This window comes from Ursus arctos, unplaced genomic scaffold, assembly GCF_023065955.2.
Source record: "Ursus arctos isolate Adak ecotype North America unplaced genomic scaffold, UrsArc2.0 scaffold_18, whole genome shotgun sequence".
NCBI lineage: Eukaryota > Metazoa > Chordata > Mammalia > Carnivora > Ursidae > Ursus > Ursus arctos.
The window spans coordinates 26,257,298-26,278,936 of NW_026622852.1; the positions used below are offsets into that span (position 1 = coordinate 26,257,298).

The 21,639-nt window shown below is 38.7% G+C and overlaps 1 protein-coding gene across 2 annotated transcripts in view; it reads left to right on the forward strand.

Moving 5' to 3' along the window:
- Nucleotides 1-1,025: 1,025 nt before the first annotated feature.
- The window catches only part of RECK (reversion inducing cysteine rich protein with kazal motifs), a 73,193-nt gene continuing 52,579 nt past the window's right edge, over nt 1,026-21,639 (forward strand). Inside the window, exons 1-7 of one of the 2 annotated variants that reach the window (XM_026506242.4) lie at nt 1,041-1,195; nt 11,906-11,964; nt 13,960-13,993; nt 14,611-14,685; nt 15,607-15,643; nt 18,192-18,277; nt 19,693-19,740. In XM_026506242.4, coding sequence (XP_026362027.1) covers nt 11,948-11,964; nt 13,960-13,993; nt 14,611-14,685; nt 15,607-15,643; nt 18,192-18,277; nt 19,693-19,740 — 297 coding nt within the window. In that variant the 5' untranslated portion in view covers nt 1,041-1,195; nt 11,906-11,947. Of the gene's footprint in view, nt 1,196-11,905; nt 11,965-13,959; nt 13,994-14,610; nt 14,686-15,606; nt 15,644-18,191; nt 18,278-19,692; nt 19,741-21,639 lie in introns of both variants that reach the window. The other variant, XM_026506241.4, reaches the window with a different exon arrangement.

The window sequence follows — 21,639 nt, forward strand, 5'->3', positions numbered from 1 at the left end:
GGGGAAATTAAGCATTGGATATTTAATAATATAAAGGAATTTTAAATTTGTAACTGTGCTTATACTTTTTTTTAAAAGGGAGGGGAGAGGGATCCCCCTGGGGACTCTGGTTAAGTGTCTGCCTTCTGCTCGGGTCATGATCTCAGGGTCCTGGGAGCCCCTGCTCAGTGGGGAGTCTGCTTATCCCTCTGCCCGCCCCACTTCATGCTCTCTCTCTCAAATAAATAAAATCTTTAAAAAAAAAAAAGATTAATTCAGGAACGGAGAGAGGGAGAGAGACACTTTGATAGCCAGTGGACCCTCTCAAACATTCCCCACAAGAGCTGTGGGGGTAAGGAGTAGAGTGGACCTACCTCCAAATTACTTCTTAAAATCTAAACCTGACATTCAAGGCTCACCACATCTAGGTACACAACCATTCCAAAGGCACCTTTTCCTAATGGGAGTAAGTACTTAACAGTACATCAAAGACACATAGCGGCTACATGTGCCAAAGAGCTTTGGTCTGAAACTGTCCTCGGTCCCCTGTTAGGAGACCTTGTCTTCAGCACTGCCCCTCAGATTTTAGGGGAAGTCGAGTTGACCCGGGTACTTTTTTTTTGCGTGTGAGGCAGCGTCTGGACAGAAAGGATACTAAGAGGCTTATTGAGGGTAATGAAAAGTGAAAGCCAGAGGTCCCTTTGGTTCAGACTTGGACTTTGCCCTTATTTCTCAGGCGAACTTGCAGTGTGATCTTGGGCAGGTCAGTCTCCTCTCTGAGCCTCAGTGACCCCGGCTGCAAAGCTCAAGATGTGGTTGGGGTGTTGTAAGGACCCTTCCAGCTCTGATACCTTCTGACCCTGCACTTGGGGAAGGCCTTCTGCCGGACTCCACAGCAAAAAACCGACGCACAGCTGGGCCTTAACAAAGAGCCGGGGTCTCAGGAATGTTCCCGCCCCCAGCAGGTTTTGGATACTCCCAGAGGCCGAGGGGCGGGGCTTGAGAGAGCCGCCGCCAATCATTAAAGGTCCAGGCCGCCGGGGCGGGGCTTCCGCGAGCGGCGGCGGCTGCCAGGCTGGGTCCGAGCATCCCGTGGCTCCGGACCCCGGCCCGGATATGGCGGCTGTCCGGGCCTCCCCGCGAGGCGCGCTGCTGCTTCTTCTGGCCGTGGCGGGGGTCGCGGAGGTGGCAGGGGGCCTGGCACCGGGCAGTGCGGGTGAGTAACTGCTGGAGCAGCGGTTCGGGGCGGTCCAGGGCGGCCGCCTCAGCGCTCCAAGATGGCGCGAGGCAGGGGGCAGGGGTGCGCGCGACCCCCAGACATGGCCCAAGTCCGGTGACCCAGGGTCCGGAGGTCCCGGCAGGCGGGACGGGGCGCTGAGACGGGACGAGCGAGGAGCCCTCTCCACCCTCGCTCTCTCCCCCCGATCATCTGCTGCACTGGGAACGGTGACCCGGGTTCGAGGCCTTGCCCTGTCACCCACCGGACTGGCCCCCGTCTCGGCCCTCACCCCCACAGCGGGTTCGGTCTCTGCCAGAAGTGGTGAAATGCCTTTGCCCAGGACGGTCGCGAGGGTTGGGTGGGATTTCCGAGGTGCAGCCTCCTTACTGCCGCCTGGCCAGTTATTGTAACTTGACCCACAGTTCAGAAAGGCAGACCTCAGGCGGCGAGCGTTTGATGGGCCCCACAGCCTACCAGGTTCAAGTCTCTGAAGAGAATGTGCCCGAGCCTGCTAAATCCAATCTGCTGCCATCTGCGGTGGGCGCACGGTGTGTCCAAGGTAGCGCTGGGCTCTGGCGGGAGATAGATTAAGTTGATGTAAAGCACTTCCCAGGTTATGGCCCATGCAATACTAGTTGTCCGTTCTCAGCCCACAACCACTGGATTCTGTGGAGTAGTTAAGAATATTTGAACAAGTTACTTAGCCTTAGTCTTTTTGTGCGTTAATATCCACATTTATTATATATAGTACCTTGTGGATTTTAATGTGAGAATTAATTGAAGTAATTCATGTATAGAATTTAGAATAGCATATAGTAAGCGCTGAAACATTAACTATTAAGTAAGTTTGGGAAACACTGCACATTGTACCCTTCTCTTATAGATTCACAATAAAGGGCCCAAGGATTCCTATAGTAAAGAAACTTGTTTGCTGGGGAAATGGGAAAAAGACTGCTAGTATGTATGGGAAAAAGACTGCTAGTAAGTATGGGAAAAAGACTGCTAGTATGTATGGGAAAAAGACTGCTAGTAAGTATGGAATAGGTATTATTTTACAGTAATGAAAATGTTCTGAAATTAAGTAGTCGTGATGGTTGCACAACTCTGTGAATATTTTATTTTAAAAACAACTGAATTGTACACTTTAAAACAACTGAATTGTACACTGCAATGGTGTGTGATTGTTAATGTATAAACTGAGGCATATTAAACATTTTCAGAGTTTATTTGAGCAAAAATTGATTTGAATCAGGTAGTACCAAACAGGAAGTGACAGGAGCTAGAGGAAAGATTTTGATAGAAAAGAGGTAGAAGCACAGCAAGGAAATTAGTTGATTGGCTATAGCTTAAGTGGATGCCTTATTGGGAAAGCCTAGGTGGCTGTTAGTGATTGGTTTTCCTTAGGTTTCAATTTTTTAACCTTGAGGCATTATAGGCTTAGGTTTTGGTTTGCTTAAGTAGGCTATCAAGGCATTAAAACCACCTCAGTCTAATGGCCTTCTTGTTTAATTAATTTAACATGATTTCTATCTCAATAAAATTATTGTAGAAAAAAGAAGCTTGTTTGCTTATGAACTCTTTTTTGTCCATGATACCTACAGGACACTTTAGAAAATGCTGGGCTAGATAATTTCTAAAGCCCTTCCAGCTCTTAAAATCCATGACAACATACAGTTTGCATTGTTTGATAAAAACAAGAAGTCCAAGTTTGATCTAAAAGTGAGATTTGTCCCTTGTACTAAGTTCTAGGAAGCATTTATTGCCTGGTCCTTACATAAAGGACATTGAGTAATACAATGGACAAAAGCTTCCATTGTGAATTTGTAGAAAGTGTGGGAAAAGTTCTTCAATCCTAAATAAAAATTGAGAACAGAATATGAAATTGTATTTCAGTGAAGGCCTGGCTTTTATTCCTGATCAGACAGCCTTCTTTTTCCTCTCCAAGTCTGGGTATTCCTATATCCTCTGGTATAAGGCTTTACTTAGAAGTCTTACCTGTTCTTAGAGATTTTTATTGCTATTCCTGGGGGGTGGGGGTGAGGGAATGATACTACTTGCTCAGTGATTATTATCTCTTGTGAAGTTTTGGCACACCTTCTGCGTTGGAGTAATGCCACTCTTCCTATCCCAGTGTATCTTCCAATCCCAGCACCTTCCCCCCGACCCCCCATTTCTGATGTTCTCTTTGAAGGATGGGATGGGACCCTATGCTGTGGTCTCAGGATCTGTGTGGCATGGCATATGATAGTAGCACTGTTTCTATTTAAGCTGTTTTGTAAGGGTACAAAAGAGGGAAAGATGAAACATTAAGGGCTAAATTTCAATAAGTTGACATTTAAGGAATTATGTAATAGCCCAGAATCCTGAAAAAGAATGTAATGAATTTTAAGTTAGAAAAAAGCAAACGCCTATCTGGAGAAAAGTAATAAAAAGCAGATTCTCTTTCCAAAGACATATCTTGGCCTACATTGTGGAAAGAGCTAGGATTGGTGATAGACCAGATATGACAGTTTATTCTGGTGTACTGCTAAAAGTTCTGTCTCATATCCATAGATTTAAGCAATCTCAGTAACCATACTTTTCACTGTGTGCCTCTTCTAGAAGAAAGTGGGACGATGTCAAGAAAGTGGTTTTTATATACTTTAAATGTGGTTTTTAAAAGAGCAGAACATCCCACAGAGGTTTGTTTATTTAAAAATATATATATTTATTGAGTGCTTGCTGGTCGTCAGGCACTGTTCTAAGTACAGGATTGCTGCTCTCAAGGAGCTTACATTCTACCGGAGGAGAGAGAGATAATAAACAGGTAAATAACATGATTTTTGATAGTGATAAGTGTGCTGTGAAGGAAACCAGCTGTTATTGTATGTGTGGAGGGGGAGGGGTGGTTCTTTACATGGTGGTGACAAGAGAGGCCTCTCTGGGAAGGTAAAATTCAGAAGCAAAATCTGAAGACTGAAGGTCTAAGAAAGTCGGATAGAGACCAGAAAGTGCAGAGGCCCAAAGGCAAGAAGGAACCAGTATGGTTGCAACATAGCGAGCAGGAGGGTGAGCTAAGGCCAACAGTACTGAGCCTTGCAAAAAGCCACATAAGAATTACGGATTTTATTCCTTGTGCAGAAAGAAACAATAGACTGTTATGTTAGAGATGTAAGCTTTGATTTATATTTTAGATCACTCTGGCTGCTGAATGAAAAAAAGTGGTTGTAGTGGGTTAGGAGTAACAGCAGGTCAACTGGCCTCTGCAGTAGTCGAAGCAGGAGATAGTGGTGATTTACAGTGAAATGGTGGTGGAGGTAAAAGAGGAGAGATTCAGGATACCACTGATGGATCGGATGTGGAAAGTGAGGGAAGGAGAAATTAAAGATTACTTGTAGATTTTTACCGTGAGCAGTTTAGTAAAAAATGATGCCATTTACTGAAGTCTGGAAGATGGGGAGGAGCAGATTGGAGGAAGGTTGGCAGGTGAGCCAAGAAGAGCATCAAAAGTTCTGTTTTAGTATATGTATAAGATGGATATTAGGAATAACTGCCTAGGTCCATTCCAGACCTGTCAGTAATCCATTCAGCAAATATTTGTTAAGCTGTTAGTAGTGCCAGATGCTGTGATAGGTGCCAAGTATAAAGGGATAAGCAAAAACAGACATGGTCTCTGCTCTCATGGGGTTTATTGTTTAGTAGGAAATTCAGACATTAAGTACCATATATATGTAATATATATCTACATTGGTAACATTATGTAGTTGTATTAGTACATATCCATTTATATTGAAATGTGAAGAATATATCTGAGGGAAAATATGATTTAGTCAAGTATATAGCACATCATATGGATGCTATAAAGCACACAGATAACATGAAAAAGATGTCAAGAAAAGTGTAGTATTAAGAGAAACTTTCTGATCATGGAATATACCACTGGGTGCCAGACATTTATACTTGTAGATTCCTTGTTTTTTAGATGGGAGGCCTGCAGCGTAGAATGGACAAAGGAATTATCCAAAAATAGTGTCTTTTAGCCTGGACTCATTTGCTGTAGTTGTTTCAGAATGATGAATGTCTAGGTTATGGCTCTTTTGACCCCCTAAGGGAACAGAAACCAGGGTGGCTCAGGATTAGGGGGCTAGTGTGTAACATCTAGCAGGGAAGCACATAGAAATCCAAAGGTAGGAAATTCAGCAAAGTAGACCTCAGGGACTGCTGTGGGAACTAGAAAGCTGCTAAGAGCTTAAACTACTGTTAGAAGCCGTCTCTCTCTACCTTTCATAGCCTCTCTGTGCATCTCTTGGATTTCCCAATCTCCACCAATCAGCTTCCTCTTTTTACTCATCATTTCTGGACTACCATAAAACTTCAGCTTCCCCAGCCCCAGCTCCTCTTGACTCTATGGCTTCAGGGCCCACCAACTCCTGGCTGCACACTTCTGTGCCTGAATATATGATTGGGTCCAACTTACCTTTCGACTTAGGCCAAAACCTCGTACGATGTTGCTAAATTATGGTTTAGTTACCATATGAAATGTGGTACTGAAGTGTCCCAGTGGGAGAAATACTACTTTTTGTACTTTTTTCTGATAAAAGTCATTGTATAACTGGGAAATTATTACTTATTAACCAATGAATATCATTTTTTGAGCTGAGCAGCATGCTAAATGGATACAAGAAGTTTACAAACTGGAGATACTGTAAGTACACACATGAAGTGAATAGAGAAGATTTAAATGTTAAAGTTGCCAGTTCTGCTAGAATATCGGAGCCTTCAATAACCAAAACATCAACAGGGCTTAGAGTTATTGGAGAAGAAAGTCTTACTAAGAGTTGAGATGGATTTAAGCCTTGAAAGGTGTTCCGGATTAGGTCAGCAGGGAAAGGGCACTTAACATTTCAGTCAGAAGGCTGTGTTCAAGGTAACAGTAGGCTTTCCTTGTTAAAAAATGATAGACGGGGAAGGTAAAGTTATAAGAAGACTTGGAAAGTTTAGAATTGGAATAGCAAGAGACTACTATGGGCCCTTTATTAGAAGAGTTGACATCATAAAGGGTCTGTCTGGCAGTCATATTGGTAATAATAGACTCAAATGATTATAATTGGCTGTTTTGGCACTGTAATATAAGGCAAGCAATGGAGAAGGATATCTGTAACTTGCCAGTGATTCAGAAAAAAAATATATATATAGAAATCTCTCTCTCTCTCTCTCTCTCTCTATATATATATATGTCTAGATAGATAAATAAAGCAGTATGATGAAATGTTAGCAATGTTGAACCCAGGTAGTGGGTAGATGGGTAGTCACTTTATCGTTTGGCTCTTCCTTCGCTGATAATATATTTTGTATAGAAACAGAAATACTTAAGTATTTTTAAAGGAATAAATGTAACAATTGCAAGAATGTACTTTTAAGTGAAGATGTAGTTGTCATTTAAATGTTTTAAATGTGTCAATTTCTAGGCTGTTTTGAAAATAAATATGTGATTAAAAGTAAGATCAGCTTTTTATTAACACGTCTTTTTTATTTAGAATGACCTTTTTCAGTATCAGCTCAGATTTAGTTTTTTTCCTCGTCAACAGTGTGGGGTATATATATTCTGTTTTAGTAATTCTTTTTTTTTTTTAAAGATCTTATTTATTTATTTGACAGAGATAGAGACAGCCAGCGAGAGAGGGAACACAAACAGGGGGAGTGGGAGAGGAAGAAGCAGGCTCATAGCGGAGGAGCCTGATGTGGGGCTCTATCCCATAACTCCGGGATCACGCCCTGAGCCGAAGGCAGAAGCTTAACCACTGTGCCACCCGGGCGCCCCTGTTTTAGTAATTCTTTAGGAAGACATTATTTAGGGGGAATCTTTATTTTCTTTAGAGAAGAAAACAAGAATGGCTTTTCATTAACTAAATTGGATTATAGCATTTAGGAGGTTTCTGTGGCAAAATTCCTTTTAACTTCAAAAATCCTATAATTCTATGAATATTTTAGTTTTAGATTAGGCTATTTGTTTTTTTAAGTGCTGGTTGGTCTTAGAAGTTGCATTTTTCCCTTGTGGCTGGAGAATGTGCTTCCTGCTTACTTGCCTATCTTTAGTACACATGTGGCCCAAACTGTTAGCCAGACCTTGATGTTTCTAATTATTGGGTAATTCTGCTTGCATATTTCTAGGTTACACTAATACCTTTTTAAAGGCAGTATACATGGCTTTTAGCAATCTCTTTGGTTTTCATTAATTTTATAATTATAGACTTGGAATAGGGTGCAAAATATGACACTCATCCTTATGTCTTTAATGAGGATAACACCTGAGCTTTTTATTTTCATCATGTCAATATCAGGTTTTATTTTTAACTAATTTACCTGTGTCTGTTCAATTCCATTTCTTGAGAATAAGCAAAGTTTTAAACTATTTTTCTTGAAGAACAAGAAATTAGATTAGAACCAGATTATAAAAACAAAGCATTTCTAGAATTAATTGTCTTATATAAAAACATTAGGCCTTGGAGAGTTTTTTTTTTCACTCTAATTGTTAAATGACCCAATTAATCCATTTTAATAGCTCTAAAAAAGACAAAGACCTTTAGTTGCTACATTAATTGCATTTGAATCCCTTCTCCCCATTCTTAATGAAGGCATGTGAATTGATGTCTATTTGTAGACTTTTATTTCTTGAAAAATATGTAGTGTTAAAGATTCTAAAAAGTTTTGTTTCAAAGGAAGAAAAATGTGCACCTATATAATAATGGCTAAGGTTAAGGATAGGGTATGGAAAATATGATGGAACATAGGTCCCTTAGCCTGTTCTTGGAGTGTGGCAGCTCTCCCAAGGGAGGAAATGTACTATTAGAGAGGAATGCTCCGTTGGGAGGGGGAAGGGAGTTATTACCAGAAGACTTTAGGCTGCCCTCTGTAGTCCCATATTGTCAGAATTATCAGAAGGCTTTTGGAAAGACTAGAAGGAAATATGTCAAAGTGTCAACAGAGGTTCTGGCAAGACAGTGGGAATATAGATCATTTTTCTTCTTCTTTTCCAAAGTTTGGGGTTTCTTAATGAAAAAAAGAATTATTTTAAAAATTTAACTTTGGGGGTCACTACATTGTAAATTTGACCTTAACATTAAATAGGAAAAAATGGGCTTTTACTTTTATGTTTTTAATAAAACTTTCCATTGTTACTGAACTTTTAATTATAACACATTTTGTTTCTGTTCTAAATAGACCTTTGCTCCAAGAAACTGTTTTTCAAAAATCCCTAGGCCCAAATCAGACTCTTGTCTACCGGATTGTTTACTTTTTGCTAAGCTTGTGCTTATTGGGACCATATGTTTTCCTGAGTTATCTTTGCTCATGATCAGCTAGATTTTTTTGCCCTGAAATGACCTTTGTGTTAGAGGATAGTAGAAAGTGGCAACTTCTTCAACACTTCAAAAGAGCACATCATTATCACACAAGAGAGCCTTTTTTCGGTTTTGTTTTGTTTTCTTTTTCCTACCTGCCCTTCCCATTCTAATGAGTAATGAGACTGGGGACATAACAAGAATCTTAGAAGATGGGGGGAGCATGGTGTGGCATGGCAGGGGAGAAGGGGTGTTTTAAGAAAGTCTTACGAGTGATTGCCTCCCATATACCCTGTTTTATAGAGAATCCAGTTTTGAACGTAGAAGGCTTGTTGGTGAGATCTAAAGAGCTCTTCGTTTATTCATCTATTCATTCATTTTCCCCCAGTACAAATCCTACCTTCAATCAAAAAAGCTCTGCTTTCATCTAACTTGTGTACTGAAATTGTATAGATTGCATTTGAAGAGATTATGTTACAAATTTATATTTTAAACCATTGTATCAGATCCAGCTACCTGAAATGTAATATTTCCATCTTGTCCCTTTTGACAGCCCCTGATCAATCCAGCTGTATTTTTTTCCAGTCAGGTACACTGTAGGATAATAATATGTCCCTGCCGTTTATTTCTATAGCCCATTTATGCGTTTCTCAGCCTGTAATGCTGCTTGGCAGTGTTTTTCCTTTTCTCTAATTTGATGTTTCTCACACTGGCATTCTGAAATGTTAGTAAGTGGCATGAAAAAAGAGCATGTGCTCTGAGAAGTCTGTCTACTTAGATCTTTTTTGGGGAGATTAGTAATATATAAGCATATTAAAGGCTTTGTTTGTGAAGTCCTGCAATAAGGAATTCTCTTTAACTTTTTTAAATCCCCCTTCATTTCCCAGTTTGTTTGAACATGAAACGTTTTCTCCGGAGGGATAGATATTAACAACTCATGAGTAGAATACAAGTTTGAGAAATGTATTTATAGTTGCTTCCTTTCTCTGTTCTCCAGAGTGACAGTTCCACACTTCTACAATTTCACCTCAAACCCCCAACCCCATCCCATCCCTTTTTGTTTTCAGATCTAATCTGTGTTTCACTGAGAAAATGGAGGCCACCAACTCCCTCATAATTTATTAGTGTCGTTATATCCTAGACTCTTGTCTAGACTTTGTTTTACCATCAGACTGTAACCTGAATAAAGTCAGAGAACATAACATTTATTCACTATTGCATCCCTAGCCCCAAACTCAATTCCTTTTTTTTTTTTTTTTTAAGATTTTATTTATTTGAGAGAGAGAGAGAAAGCACGAGGAGGGGCAAAGGGTGAGGGAGAAGCAGACTCCCCACCGAGCAGGGAGCCTGATGTGGGGCTCAGTTCCAGGACCCCAGGATCATGACCTGAGCCAAAGGCAGACACTTAACCGACAGAGCTACCCAGACACCCCTCAGTGCCTTTTCTTAAACCCATATCCCTTTCCAGCAATCTCGAATATTCTGTTTCAACCACAACTGTGTGTATGGAAGTTCAAATCTGGCACTAACCACCCAGAGTTAGAACAGACTTCACAAGTTACAGGGCATGGTCCCCAAAAAGACACCACTTACCCCAGACACCAGCCACACTTAGGCAGTCCCCAGGCCACCCACACTTTTGAAAAACTGGCTATAAATCCAGGCTTCCCACAACCACCTCAAAATCAGTAATTCACTAAAATGATGCATAGAGCTCAGGGAAGCACTATAATTATGATTACAGTTTTATTATAAAGGATACAAATCAGGAGGACCAGCCAAATGAAGAGACATACAGGGTGAGGTCTGGGAGGAAATGCAGAGCTTCTGTGCCTTCTCCTCATGGAATTAGTGTGATCACCCTCCTGGCACATAAATGTCTTCACCAACTAGGAAAGGTCCACTGAGCTTCGTATCTAAGTGTTCATTGGGATTTCATCACACATACATGGTTGATTGGATTATTGGCCATATGATTGAACTCAATCTCCTTCCCGGTCTTGCTAGAGGTTAGGCTGCTATCCTGTGGCTCAAAGTCCTAACCTTTTAACCTTCTAATCAAGTGGCTGGTCTTTCTGGCATGCCAGTCTTCATCCTGAAGCTATCTAGGTGAGGTGGGGGGGCGGGGGCCCCCCGCGGGATTACCTCATTAGCATAACAAAGATACACCTCTTACTCTAGAAATTCCAAGGATTGGAGTTTTTCTCCCAGGAATCAGGGACAAAGGCCAACTACAAATGGGGAGGGAGGATTTTTCCTTCCCTCCATCCTGCATCTTCCTGTAACTGCTACTCTTTTTTTCCCCTCCCATTTCTTTTTTCTTCTTTTTTTTTTTTTTTAAGATTTATTTATTTATTTGAAAGAGAGACAGAGAGAGAGAACGGGGGAAAGGCAGAGGGGGAGAGAGAGAGAGAGAAAGAAAGAGAGAGAATCCCAAGCAGACTATCCATTGAGTTTGGAGCCCTGCTCAGCGCCTCAATCCCTGAGATCATGACCTGAGCGGAAACCAAAGTCCGATGCTTAACTGACTGCACCACCCAGGTGCCTCTTCCCTCCCATTTCTGCCAGACTTATTGAGAGCCAGTGTTTGTTTATATTTCCTCACCTCTGGTTTACTCCTTAATATCATCCACTTCTAGCTCCACAGAAAGTACCTTGTGAAGGTTACTAAGTGGCCTCCTAATTAGTAATCCATTTCCTTTTTTTGAGTCTTCAATCTAACCTGTATGTTTTGGTACATGACACTAACTACACCCTCTTCTGTAATGCTGCTCTCTCAAGGCTGACCTACCTGTCTGACTGTTTCATTTCAGTGTCTTGTCTTGTTTCTTCCCATGTCTCAGATCTTGTGTTCTTTAGAATTTGGTGCTGTGATTACTTCTCACCAGAAACTGTCCCTAGGCAATGTCTTTCATTTCCATATACCTTCTTTATGCTGATGACTTTCAACTTGGATCTTTCAATTTAGCTTTACCTGCAATCTTGTCTTAGCTTTCTGACTTTACTGCAATTCCATTTGGATGTCCTTTAGGAACCTTAAATTTAACATGTTCAAAACAAAATTCACTGTCTTTTAATCACTTAGTCATACATTGTAGATATAATAATAGAATATAGCCTATAGGGTAATTATAAGGATTGAATGAGATAATGCTTAAAGCAAACTTAGTAAAATTCTGGGACATATGGCAGTCTCCACTATTAGCCTGCAAGCTTCTTGAGGGCAGGGACCATGTGCTCAAACAGCACTGTCCTTGGCTTGTAAAAGCTTATTGAGTTAAAATGAATAATAATAATCTGTTGAATAAATATTTTGTGTAGTCGTCTGATTTAGTTTCATCATCTTGTTTATTTAACAGTGGGCAACATCTGGTATTTTTTCTCTTAGGTGCACTGTGTTGTAATCATTCAAAGGATAACCAAATGTGCCATGATGTATGTGAACAGGTAAGCCTACATAATAATTGTTGAGGTTATGTGTTTATTAAGTATAATTGTTTTGGAGAAATCTGCTGTACAGCACCTTAACCAAGTCATCACAGTTCACATCACCAATAATGGAACAAATTAATATGTGTCTGCTGACAATGCACTAAAGAGAAGCACAGCATCTTAAGTAGCATTCCTGTCAAAAATGCATAACCTGAATCATGAGGAAACAATAGGGCAAACCAAGATTGAGGGATATTCCTCAAAACAACAGCCTGTACTCTTTAAAGTTGTCAGGGTTAAGAAACTTGAAGATTAAAGGGAACTACAAAGATATGACAAGTAAATGCAATATACAGTCTTGGATTGGATCCTGGAATTAAAAAAGATTGCTATAAAGGACCTTATTGGGATAAATTGGTGAAATTTGAACATGAACTATAATAATAATGAATCAGTGCTATGATCCTAAATTTGGTGATTGTATTGCAGTGACGAAGGACAATGTCCTTGTTCTTGGAAGATACATGCTGGGATTTGGAATGAATGATCATGTCTTTAATGAATTCTGAAATGTTTTGTCAAAATAACAATAATATCTGTATATGTAGAGAGAGTTAAAGCAAATGTTGCAAAATGTTAATAATGAGTAGATGAAGACTATGTGAGTGTTATACTACTCTTGAAACTTTTCTGTAGGTTTGAATTTTTCTGATTGAGCCTTTTAAGACCAGTTCCACTGAGACAATACCTGTTCATAAAGTCTTAACTTTCTTTCGTCACCTTGGTTATGTAGTTCGGGCCTTGGCACTTGAGAACAAATGGCCTCAAGTATCTTTTGAAGAGTTTTCAATAATGTGGATTTTTGTCACTTCCTAAAATTTAGAGAGCTACCTAACTAGAATTAAAAGTTCTCTCAAACAATATTATGAATTTATTTTTAAAGATTTTATTTATTCATTTGAGAAAGAGAGAGCCCATGTGTGCACGATGGCCAGGGCGGGGGTGGAGAGGAGGGGCAGTGGGGGAGGGATAAGCAGACTCCTTGCTGAATGTGGAGTGCGGTGTGGGGTTAGGGGCTGGATCACACAACCCTGAGATCACAACCCAAGCCAAAACCAAGAGTTAGCCACTCAACCAACTGAACCACCCAGGCACCCCTCAAACAATATTATGAATTTAGAAAGGTTTTGCAAGATACTCTTTAATTATAAAACAAGACAGTGACTCAACTCATCTAAGTACATGAATTCATGTCAAAACACTACAGCAAATTAAGTTTTCTGCAAATTGATTGTCCAAACAACAGCTTTTAAAAGCAAAAATGGCTCCTAGATGGTGTCATCTTAAGGGAGCTGAAGGATTGCTTTCCTGACTTTGCTTATTTGATGAATAAATCTGGTCATTTATCCTGTAGAGTTTCTCACAATCTGAATTATGCTATTTGCAACTCCTTGGTATCATTTAATGTGTTCCCCTTTCCTTTATATTTCTTAGTAATCGGTAGGTAGATTTAAAGCAGAGCTATCCAATGGAGCTTTCTGCAGTGACGAAAATATTCTGTATCTGTGTGATCTAGTATGGCAGCCACTAGCTACATGTGCCAAGTGAACATTTGAAATGTGTTTAAAGAGGCCGAGGAGAACGAGAAAGAATTTGAGGAACTGAATTTTAAGTTTTATTTAATCTTAATTGATTTAAGTTTAAATTTAGATGGCCACACGTGGCTAACAGTAACCTGGGACAGGTCCAGAGGCTTGATCCGATTCAGGTTAGGTTTTGCTTTGTTTTGGTTTTGTTTGTTTGTTCAGCAGGTCTTACTCATAACGTTATTGTGTCTGATTGTCTCTTTTTGTAATTGACATTATAGTCGTAATTGATAATTGCCTAAAGGCAATTGGTTGCAAAATGGTGATATTCTAGCTCTCATCACTTATTAATTATAGATGGTAGTTTGGGAGAAAAATGGCTACTAAAACTAACTGGAGATAAATCCTTTTTCATTGTCCTTAGCATTCATGGATTTCACAGTCTTGACTATTTGCAGGTAACCATGAAGTTCTATCTCATATATAATGGCTTATAATTTACTGAGACATCAAATTGTAATTGCATTAATTAAAATTCTGTTTGGAAGAGAGCCAGTTAGCCTGGTGAATGAACTTGTCAGCTTCTCAGCATCTTTATTAAAAATGGCTTTGCCTCTATTTAATGGTATTTTATGGAAGTTTATGCTGTAATGCTACTCACAGATTTGTTCTTCACTAATATCAAGGGTGTGACATAATCTGTTTTACATTGTTGTTATTTGACTGAAAGCATTTTGTAGAACAGTTTAGAATAAACTTACCTTTTTTTCTTGTCTGTTTTCTTTCTTTCTCTCATTTGTCCTCTAACAGATTTGCAGCGTGGTTTTCTCCATTTTTGGTCATTAGAAAAGGGTCTAGACTTGCATATATGGACTTTCTTGATTATTTGCCAAACTAACCAACCGTTTAAGAGATGTTACCTCAGCTTAATTTAGATCTTTCCAAAGGTTTTCCATTTATAAAAGGAAGTTGGAAAATATTCTAGACAACTGATAAGTATAGAGGACAACAAATTTTACCTCTTCTTAGTTCTTACAGAAAAATGCCACAAAAACTTTTTTTTTTTGTCAAATAGATATTCTCCTCAAAAAGTGAATCCCGACTAAAGCATCTGTTACAACGAGCCCCAGATTATTGCCCTGAAACAATGGTACGTCTTGTATAACTTAACTGTGGAAGCTTTTGTCTAAATGAAGCCATCTAATAAGTTAACTTTTAGGTTCAGGAAAATTTTCAAAATGATTTGGGTTTGTGATCAAATTGAAATGTTAGATTTAACTAGGTATTTTATAAAGATCATCACACAAATAGGTAGAATATTATCTTTCATCTTTTATTGTTTATCCTATGATGTAGGGATAAAAATAATACTAAATATAAATGTATTACAGTCTTTAAATTTCATTATAATAGTTTATCTGGAATTTAGAATTTTACTCATTATTTTGATAATTTTATGAAAACCATAATAACTTATATTATCTTATATTTATTTTGAATTTGAAAAGTTAAATTTGGGATAAGGGGAAATGTGTGACTTCTCATTATTCCTGTCTTCCCATTTTTTTGGTGTACTGTAGATACAGTGCTTGCCTGTCTGAATCATGTAACTTAAAATGTCTCCAGTGCTTCGACCATGCTCAGTGTTCGGGATACTGGTGGGCCAGGCTGTGGAATTCTGAGCTTACACGAGACAGACTTTTTAGATGTGGTGACTTGCATTATGTGAGGGGGGATAAGTTGATCAAACAATTCTGACTGACGCATTTGCCTTTACTTGCTCTACAGACATTTTTGTCTTTGCGCTTAGAAACAGTGATTCCAGTGAGCATCCTGAGTACCCAGACTCATCGTTAGTGCTCTTAGATGGGAAGATGGGAAAAGAGCAAGCAATATTTTTGCATCTCAGTTTTATTTTTCCTTCCCTGAATAGCTGCTTGATACTCATGTAGTCTTAGAACACTGACTATATAGAAACAAACGTAACCAAATTAGCTATACATAATTTCTGTATAAATTGTCATGTTTAGGAACTGGTTATATAAAAGCCTTTTGGTGATTACAATTTTAGGTTGAAATTTGGAGTTGTATGAATTCATCTTTGCCAGGTAAGCAAAGAAGTGTAACATTTAGCACTTTATTTTAAAAATTTGTTTTGTGATTGTAAAATCTGTGTCATAGTCCTGTAACCTAATGTATCCCCTTGAGTTCCTATCTTCTCTTTCTTGTAGTTACCCAAATTTTCAAATGTATAGTTTATTCTCATTCACTCAGTCATTAACTGTGCTGTTGTCTCTACTTCTTCCATTCTAGTGGAACTGGTCTTTGAAAGAGCACCAGATCTCATGGTACCTAAATCTTATGGCCTTTTCTCAGTACTTACTCCCTTTAACTACCCTGCAGCACCTGGTATTATGACTGCTACCTCCTATGACTCCACCTTGGCCTCATGACTTTATCCTCTCGTACCTTTCCTCTACCCCACTCCCCCTAAGGACCTTGGTTATTCGTGTGTGTGGTCCTCTTCTCTTCTCTTTCTACACTTCCCCTGCTAATTGCTTTCCCTCCCAGAACTGTTAACTAGTCAGCCCTGGGAAGATAACCTTCAAATCTAAGTTGTCACTCACAATTTCTAGACACGTCACCAGGATGGATCTCTGCATCCTGGTGACAACTGAAGTACAAATTTAAAACCAAACTCATAATTACCTATCTTGTGAATGACACTAGACTGGACTCCCTCAAGTTATCTTTGATTGCTTTTTCTTTTTAGCTCCTTTGACTCTGTCCTTGTAAAATCTTGCATCAGTTCTCTCTACTCCTTGTTCAAGCCATTATTATTATTCTCTGGGGAGAGACTATTGTAACAACCTTATAGCTGGTGTTTCAACATATCATAGCTGTCCTCCCCAGCTCCTTCCAAAAAAACCTTAAAAAACCAAAAACCTCCAGGGGGATGTCCCATTTCCTTCAGAATAAAGCCCAAACTCCCTAGCCTAGCATTCACAGCTTTCCAGGATTAAAGCTTCCAGTCCTGGTTAAAGCCAGTGCCTTGGAAAAAAGGAAGTATATTTTATGTATCTCTGAACTCTAAAGGCTTTTACACTGTTTGAAGTTTGTATTTCAGACAAATTGGTCTATTTGCCTTCTGGGAATTGCCCATATCCTTGCTTGTTCTCCCGATTATCCCTCTACCTAATGTCCTGGAATTATTTATGTATAATTGATATCTCTGATATATGTAGATATAGCTATATATAGACATAGCTCCATATGTAATCTCTATAATGGGATAAATCATATATTTTATCTATTTCATAGCCCACATAATACCTAATGGAGTGCTTTGTACATAATACTGTAAACCCTTGTTGGACAGTAATAGTTTCTGGGAGGCCACTAGGTGTATGGAAATAGCAATATACTGTATTATGGTATAAAAGTTCACAGAATTTATGACCTACATTGATTCCATTCAAAATAATTTCAAAAATGTGACTGATTCTGATTCTAAATAAGTAGCAGAGATTTAGAGGAAACTATACTAGGCAAAGGGCTAGATGGAAGTCTATTGCCCTTTGTACCATTAAAACATGTAGGGATACAGAAGCTTATGATATGCCGTATTTCTAGCCAGTTTTAACAATTGGGGTAGTTTATAATTTTGACAGCTTTGTCTGCAGGCCATTTTTTTACTTTTGTTTTTTAGCGGAATGCTTCTATTTGTTATATTAAGTCCTAGTTTCATTTGGAGAACTGTGTTACCTATTGCATTGAATTCTTGACACTTTTCAAATGTAAATAATAATGATTTAGATGTGAATTTGCAGATGTATGTATAATGTATAGGAGGAGGAACTTGCCAGGAGGAATGTGCCACATGCCTATGAGCATATGTCTTTCCTCGTTTCATAATTGTTACTTGTGTCTCCTATTTTTATCCTAGGAGTCATTCATTGACATTTATACTTGCAAAAATGGATGTAAAAAATACATTAGGACACTTTTTATAATTAGATCACTTTTTGATATCACCGTAATTTGACTGGAGAAATAGCTGCTGTGTATAAATGGAAACAGAATAGTCATTTGCCCCATAATTAAGTGTACTCACCAAAGTCAGTTCTTGCCCACAGGAAATGTTCCTGTCTGTCCTGTCTGTTCCTAAGTATCAGTTTCTTAACAGTATCATGGGTTTTGACACTATTCCAGGTATTTAATATTTTGAAAGTAATAATCCTTATGCCCTTTTTTGTTTGTGTTTTAAGTTAAATTGGAATCTTTCCCTGTGATTCACAGTCTAAAAGTGAGGCAGGCCTCTCCTTGCTTTCCTTGACCTATGTGTTCTTGAGAGATACTGTCTACCCAAGAGTGAGAATGATCTAAAGAGAGTTTAGGGTGGGCAGAGAGAAGAGAGAAAGAAGAGAGAAAAAAACAAAGCACCTGATAATTCTGTTGTGGGTGCTCTGAGAAGACTGATAGCATTGGGAATAGGGGTTGGAGGAGGGCCATAATAATTTTGAGGCCCTGCTACCTGAGCGAGGTTTCCTGTGGATACCTGCTTTGACTTTTAGTGAGATCCATGAACCAGTTTGGCATGCCATTTGTGTTTGTTACTGCTTATGACCAAAACATTTGAACATTTTGTTTTTTAAGGTGTGTTTAAGAAGTCTGATGGCTGGGTTGGCTTAGGCTGCTGTGAACTGGCTATAACCTTGGAGTGTCGACAGGCATGCAAGCAGGTAATACTGGGCAATCAGGCTCATAAGCAGCATGGAGTACAGTTTGAGTATTAGCTGTGTGTATGTCTTGGATTTTGCCCACCTCATACCTTTGAAGAGGTGACCCATAAAAGCTGCAAATTTAGCATTTCTTGCACAGGCCACTTCCTTTTAGACGTGCTGCTTTCTCAGTTACGGCTGCTGCATGTAAGACTTTCAGCCTTTTCTTATTCTTTCTTCTCTCTTGCATGGCAGAGAGAAGAAAGAATAATATAGGAGCTGAGGCCTTTTTACTCTGCCTGTGGTCATACTTAGTCAGTGCTGAGTGACTCCAAATGGTTGTATAAATTTAGAGTATGCTTGGATGAGAGCAGATGACACAGTTGGCTTATTTCGCTTTCATCTTTCCTTCTCTCTTTCATCATGGGTTTACCCTGAACATGTTCTTATATCCCTTCTCTGCTCCTAAGGTGAGCATGACTTGAACAGTGAACGCTGACTTCTCTTTGATTGGGTAGATCTCTGATCCAATTCAAGTTAGGTCCCTGAGTTCTTCCTCACTGTGTGTATTTTCATAGTGGTTCCTCAGAGTGCTGTGGGAAAACTGGTCTCCTAGCTGCTCATGCTCCCAAACTGGTGAGAGTAGACTTAACTGGGAAATTTAGGTGGCCTGGAAACCGTAGCTGGAAAGCCTCCTCTTATTTTCTTCTTTTAGTGACTTGTCTCTGGACCAGAGTATATGAGACATGGTGGCACCTTTACCTTCATACAGACCACGGTTCTGTTTAGCCTGAGCAACACTCTGAGCAGCATACAGCCTAGCAATCTGTTGCTCTTCTCCAGCCATTGAGATGAAACTGAGTTGCAGAGGATTTGAACTATAATGGGCTTAAGGGGACGTGAAGAGAATTACATAAAAATAACTTTTGTTAGTTGCCTGGCATAGCCTTTCCCTCTTTAGTTGCCCCCTCCATTACATGTGGATTTTTTCTGAGGAGATTGACTCTTAAATCAGTATGAGAATTTAGAATATAAAGGGTTAAAGAAAAAGCAAAATATAAATGCCCTGGCAGAGCTTCACAAGAAAATTTGCTACAGAGTGGAATTCAACTAAGAAAAAAGTTCTCTGATTTACATTTCCTTCAAAGTCATCTAGTTTCTGAAATAACAAAAGGACCCTGTTATTATGTGAGATTAAAGCCATAAAAGAGTGAAGTTTTAGCCTATCGGGTTAGGTTCTGGGGCTGATGTTTGTTTTACAGGACTTGTGTGAAATTTGTTGTATTTTAGGAACTTTTAAATATTGGAGCGTAAGATTTTCCTTGATGAAATAAAGAATACCAAACCAGCAAGTAACATATATTAATTTATGTTCTTTTTGTCCTGTGTTGAATCGCACGTATAGTAAATTAATGGAGAAATTTGTTATCTTTTAGGCATCTTCAAAAAATGATATTTCCAAAGTTTGCAGAAAAGAATATGAGGTATGCATTTTTTTAAACAAATTTTGATAGACTATTCAGACATTATCAGAATTGATAAAACCACTTAAAATTTAAAAATAAATTCATTCTTGCCTTAAATTGCCTTTTACTTTACAGAAAATATAGCCTTGACAAAATATAGCCTTGTCATTTACCTTGTTTAGAAATGTCATGACTTTGACTTGTTGAAATTGGACATTAATTTTAGAGAAATGCCCTGTTAGTTATACATGAATTAAGAAAATAAAATCTTAAAGTTAAAAAAAATTTTTTAAAGAAATGCCTAAATCACATATACAGAGGCTTTAACCTATGATGTATTCATAATAGCAACTGGTTGTACCCAAGGTTGTACAGTAGTTCTTAGGTTCCATGTCCTTTTTTGCCTCTTTTCCTATACCTTGACCCATCCAGGTATTCATCTTTATAAACTATCTCTAATTGAAAGAAGGAAAATCACACTGCCAGTGCGAGTAACTTCAAACTTTCCTAGCTCTTGCATTTGGCGGAGAAGGTACTAAATACAAAGGCTGTATTAAATCTGAAGGACTCTTGTCTCCCAATGGTGGTTTTTCAAGCACTGTGTATCTAGATGGGGTAGTTCCTAGGGCAGGGGTAGAGGAGGTATTTCATGTCATGCAAATATGTACAGAAGATTGTCCCTGATGTGAAAAAGCTCCTCATTGGAGTACTTTCTTCAGTTTCTAGAACTCCACTATTAAATGTGACATTATTTTTTTTTCGTAGTTTAAGACCATGCAGTTAAGGATACTTACGTGCATACACTTCATTCATTTTTACCTATAAACATTGGGATTCCTTTGCTTTTTTTTTTTTTTTTTAAAGATTTTATTTATTTATTTGACAGAGATAGAGACAGCCAGCAAGAGAGGGAACACAAGCAAGGGGAGTGGGAGAGGAAGAAGCAGGCTCCCAGCAGAGGAGCCTGATGTGGGGCTCGATCCTTTGCTTTTAATAGTCTGTATTCTCTTGGAAAAGAAAGAACAGTTCTCTTAACACCTTCTAGATTATAGTTCTGACTTTTTTTTTCTTTTCTCAATGCCTATAATTATATCTCTTGATTAATATTTTTACATTGGAAATATTTATCTTTTGTCTCTTTACTGTTTGCTAAGTTATATCTGTTTCTCTGAAGACACACTTCCAAATTAACTGCCACTCTCCTCTGTTCTTATTAAAAGGAGACTTGCTGCAAAGAAATAAAAGATCTTTCTTTTTTTTTCTTATCTCTCTACCTTTGAAATAACTAATTTTAGTTTCTCTTGAACAAAGTGGCTAACTGTGATAATTCCTTCTTTTCTCCCACATGATGTCTGACACTGTCCATCTCCTGTAGCCTGTCCTCCATTATTTTAGTGTGCTTCCTTCTCTTGTCTGGATTTCTGCATTGCCCTAGGAAGTCTGCCAGTATGTGTTGATGAAGGACGGGACAGGAAAGGTAAGAGAGATAAACACTGTCCTATGAGAGAAATACTAAGAATAGTTTACTTTTCCCAGTCTGTCCTCCTTTATTGGCCTAGTATTAAGCAATTATTTTCCAAAAATCTACATGGCCAGAGGGTTCTTTTACATATATATGTAAATATACATATGTAATATAAATCCGTTAAAAACTGACTCTATAAAGTAGTCAAGATAATTCAAGACTCAATTTGATTTCTTATGTATTACTTAGAAATAAAAAGAGAGACAAGAGCACCTTAATGCTGAAGGAGGGTTCTGCATTATAAACCCCAAATAACTTTCACTCTCATGATTGTTGAAGTCTAGTCCAAAGATGATGACTATTTGTTAAAAAGTGAATGGGGTAAATATGGTGTAATATAACCTATTTTAACTGGACTGGTTGTTTATCAACACAAGAATAATTTATAAAAC